At 45.6% G+C, this 2,810-nt stretch overlaps 1 protein-coding gene across 1 annotated transcript in view; it reads left to right on the top strand.

Annotated features, from left to right (window-relative positions):
• Window positions 1-207: 207 nt before the first annotated feature.
• T265_15525 (hypothetical protein) overlaps window positions 208-2,810 on the top strand; it is a gene marked incomplete at both ends in the record, with an annotated part of 6,060 nt that continues 3,457 nt past the window's right edge. The window contains 3 exon segments of the mRNA XM_009178501.1: window positions 208-405; window positions 419-706; window positions 880-1,260. Coding sequence (XP_009176765.1) covers window positions 208-405; window positions 419-706; window positions 880-1,260 — 867 coding nt within the window.

The raw sequence follows: 2,810 nt of genomic DNA, 5'->3' as shown, positions 1-2,810 counted from the left end.
AGAAACGGAAAATCTAGGTAGTTTGGTAGACCCCATCGCTAACCTAACGTTGAGAACATCGTTACGTATGTCACCTTTTTACTCTGTTATGGAATACAGTATGATACTCAGGACAATAAGACACTTAACCGACCTTGTCTTTAGCCAGCATGGTAACTGGATAGAAGCCATCATTTTTATACGCATTTTACTGTTTTTATCGGTAGACTTTGTATAGAGCAAGTAAACATAGCGGAAAGTGATAAGGTACTCTCCAGTATAAATCTTCCCTACAACTTAGACGAATTTGAGTCGGGCACAGCAATCACATCGCTCAAGTGTGAACATGTTCGCCTGTTCAGACGTGAAAATTCAGATTCGTCCAACGTGCGTTGGTGGAGTAGTGGTTACACGCTTGCCTCGTATGTCAGGTATCCAGGGTTCAAATCCCGGCACGGCCATTGGATGTGCACTGCTGATGAGCTCTAATAAGAGCGAAACTCGAGTCCAGTCCTTCCCCCGTTTGGTGTGGACTCACCAGAATAATTACGTCAGAACAATAGCCCGACCGTTCAAACGAGAGTGTTGTGACTATCTATTCCCCAAAACCCCAAAATTACTATGTAATGGTCCGATTATTAATCATCCGACGAAGAGCCACGTGCTTCGAATACGTGTCTACATTTCAGTGATTCACGCCACAAAATGCCGATTTGGTTTCGCGCATGTATGTTCCGTTCTGTCCTCTGCAGATCATGGCACATTGTTTTTATTTATAATCTAAATTTGTGAGCACAGTACTTCTTGAGTTGTGTGTTAATGAATTAAAAATTCTCAGGCCTTAGTTCCTTTTTACTCTGAACAACACTCCGCACAAAGGAACGTTTTGTTTACTTATAGTTTATTACTTTATTTATGGGTGTTCCTGTCTTAATTACAGGTATCGCTGGATGCGTGTCCCGAACGGCGACAGCCCCACTGGACCGAATCAAACTAACCTGGCAGGCCTTGGGTGGTAAGGCAGCAGAAGGTGGCTTGATGGGCAGCCTGAAGAAAATGCTCAGGGAAGGAGGAGTGGCATCATTGTGGCGAGGAAACGGTGTGAATTGTTTGAAAATTGCTCCGGAATCGGCGATCAAGTTTCAAGCCTACGAAATTTATAAGAAATGGCTCGGTGAGATATACGGTGATCCGAAGAACGGCCCGATTTCGATGGAGACCAAATTCTTTTCCGGTGCGTTGGCTGGTGCCACATCGCAGACTATCATTTATCCCATGGAGGTAAGTGGCTGGGCAACTCGTAATTTTCATCGTCGTGTGTTAAAATGTACTTGAGTGTTGTATCTTGCGGTGGCCGAGCTATTGGTTACGCCTGCGCTGAGCCTGCCAGACTACGTGATAGGGAGAAGACAGAGAACTGCGTACACGGCTGTATTGCCAGGACAAAACATACAGAGCGTCTGCGTAAATATATAGGATGGCTAAATGGCCAAATATGGTCGTTCACTTGTTCGTTCCGTACAGCCAATGGTGGTGTTCCGGTCGTGAACATTCTCAGGCCCACTACGCTGGTCGTCTGTTGCTAAGCCGTGCTTGGTGAGATCCTCCAACTCACCTACTTTCCGGACGTGTCGTACCGATGGTGACCTTGGGGATGCGTCACTCTCTGCATATGTGGCTTTTTCTTTGTCTGGGCGCGCCCTGACACTGAGTGCTACCAGTTGATTTGTCCAATCAAGATCTCACCTGACTATGCTACTATTTTTAATTCCGGCGATACGCCACCTCGCAACACTTCATCTTCAACGTTATAGTACGACTTTGAAAAATACTCTTAGGAGGGGTATGGCTCTTTCTTTTTATCCCAAAATTTCCCCCGCAGAAACCTCGCCATTGGCTAGACAGAACAAATAAGCGAATGACCATATTTGTCCATCCTATACATTTAAGCAGAAGCTCTCCACGTTTGTCCTGACAACACAGCAGTGTCCCGGGTTCTCTGTCTTCTTACCTCACAGTCTGGCAGGCTCAGTTCGGTAGACAGCCACCCACGATAACGACACTGGCAGATGAATTAAAAGTGTCTTATTTCTGAATACGGGTTGCAGTCTCTTCAAGACGTGGATATAAGAACCAGAATTCTCATCAAGATTGAGCAGAATACAGATGTAACGTTACAGACTATTTCAACGCCTGATAGTTTGTTGATGGAATATCAAAATAACTGTGGCGTGACCTCACCTAACCTTTCCACAAGGTTGAATTTATACTTCCTTGGCCTCGCAGATCATTCTGTAACTGCTCATGTAACTGCTGTTTTGAAATGCTTTCTGTGGACATACGTTTCACATCGCCTTGCGAGTCCAGCTGGTTTGGAAGTAGGATACCGTTGAGTCCTTGCAGTTTCACCTTTTAGAGGACTTCGATTTGAGGGATTCGGTCTGACCAGTGTATGCGTATCCGCAGATATTGCATGTGAAATCGATCGAGGATTCGATTGTAACAGTCAATATGCCGCAGGGTCACTGTGAACCAGTAGGTGACGGGGATGTGTGGTCCAACTTATTCCGACCTGTCTTTCCTTACTGGAAGACAACACCTCTATATCCATAACGATCGTCACCTGAAGGAAAACCCTGCTGTTCTCATACGTCTGCTGCAGTGGACATTAGGACTTCACTTTTGTATCAACGCGCGAAATTATGGTTCGCTGCCTTCCGTCTAGCTGCTCGCCGTTAGCCATCCGGACAAGGTCGTCCAATCATCTTAGCGTTTGAAGTCAACGCAGTACACAAGCCCGATCACACTTTGGGTCTGATATGCATGTATAT

This window comes from Opisthorchis viverrini (assembly GCF_000715545.1).
Source record: "Opisthorchis viverrini unplaced genomic scaffold opera_v5_569, whole genome shotgun sequence".
Lineage (NCBI taxonomy): Eukaryota > Metazoa > Platyhelminthes > Trematoda > Opisthorchiida > Opisthorchiidae > Opisthorchis > Opisthorchis viverrini.
Note: the sequence above shows the minus strand (reverse complement) of the source record. Positions and strands in the feature narration are given on the sequence as shown.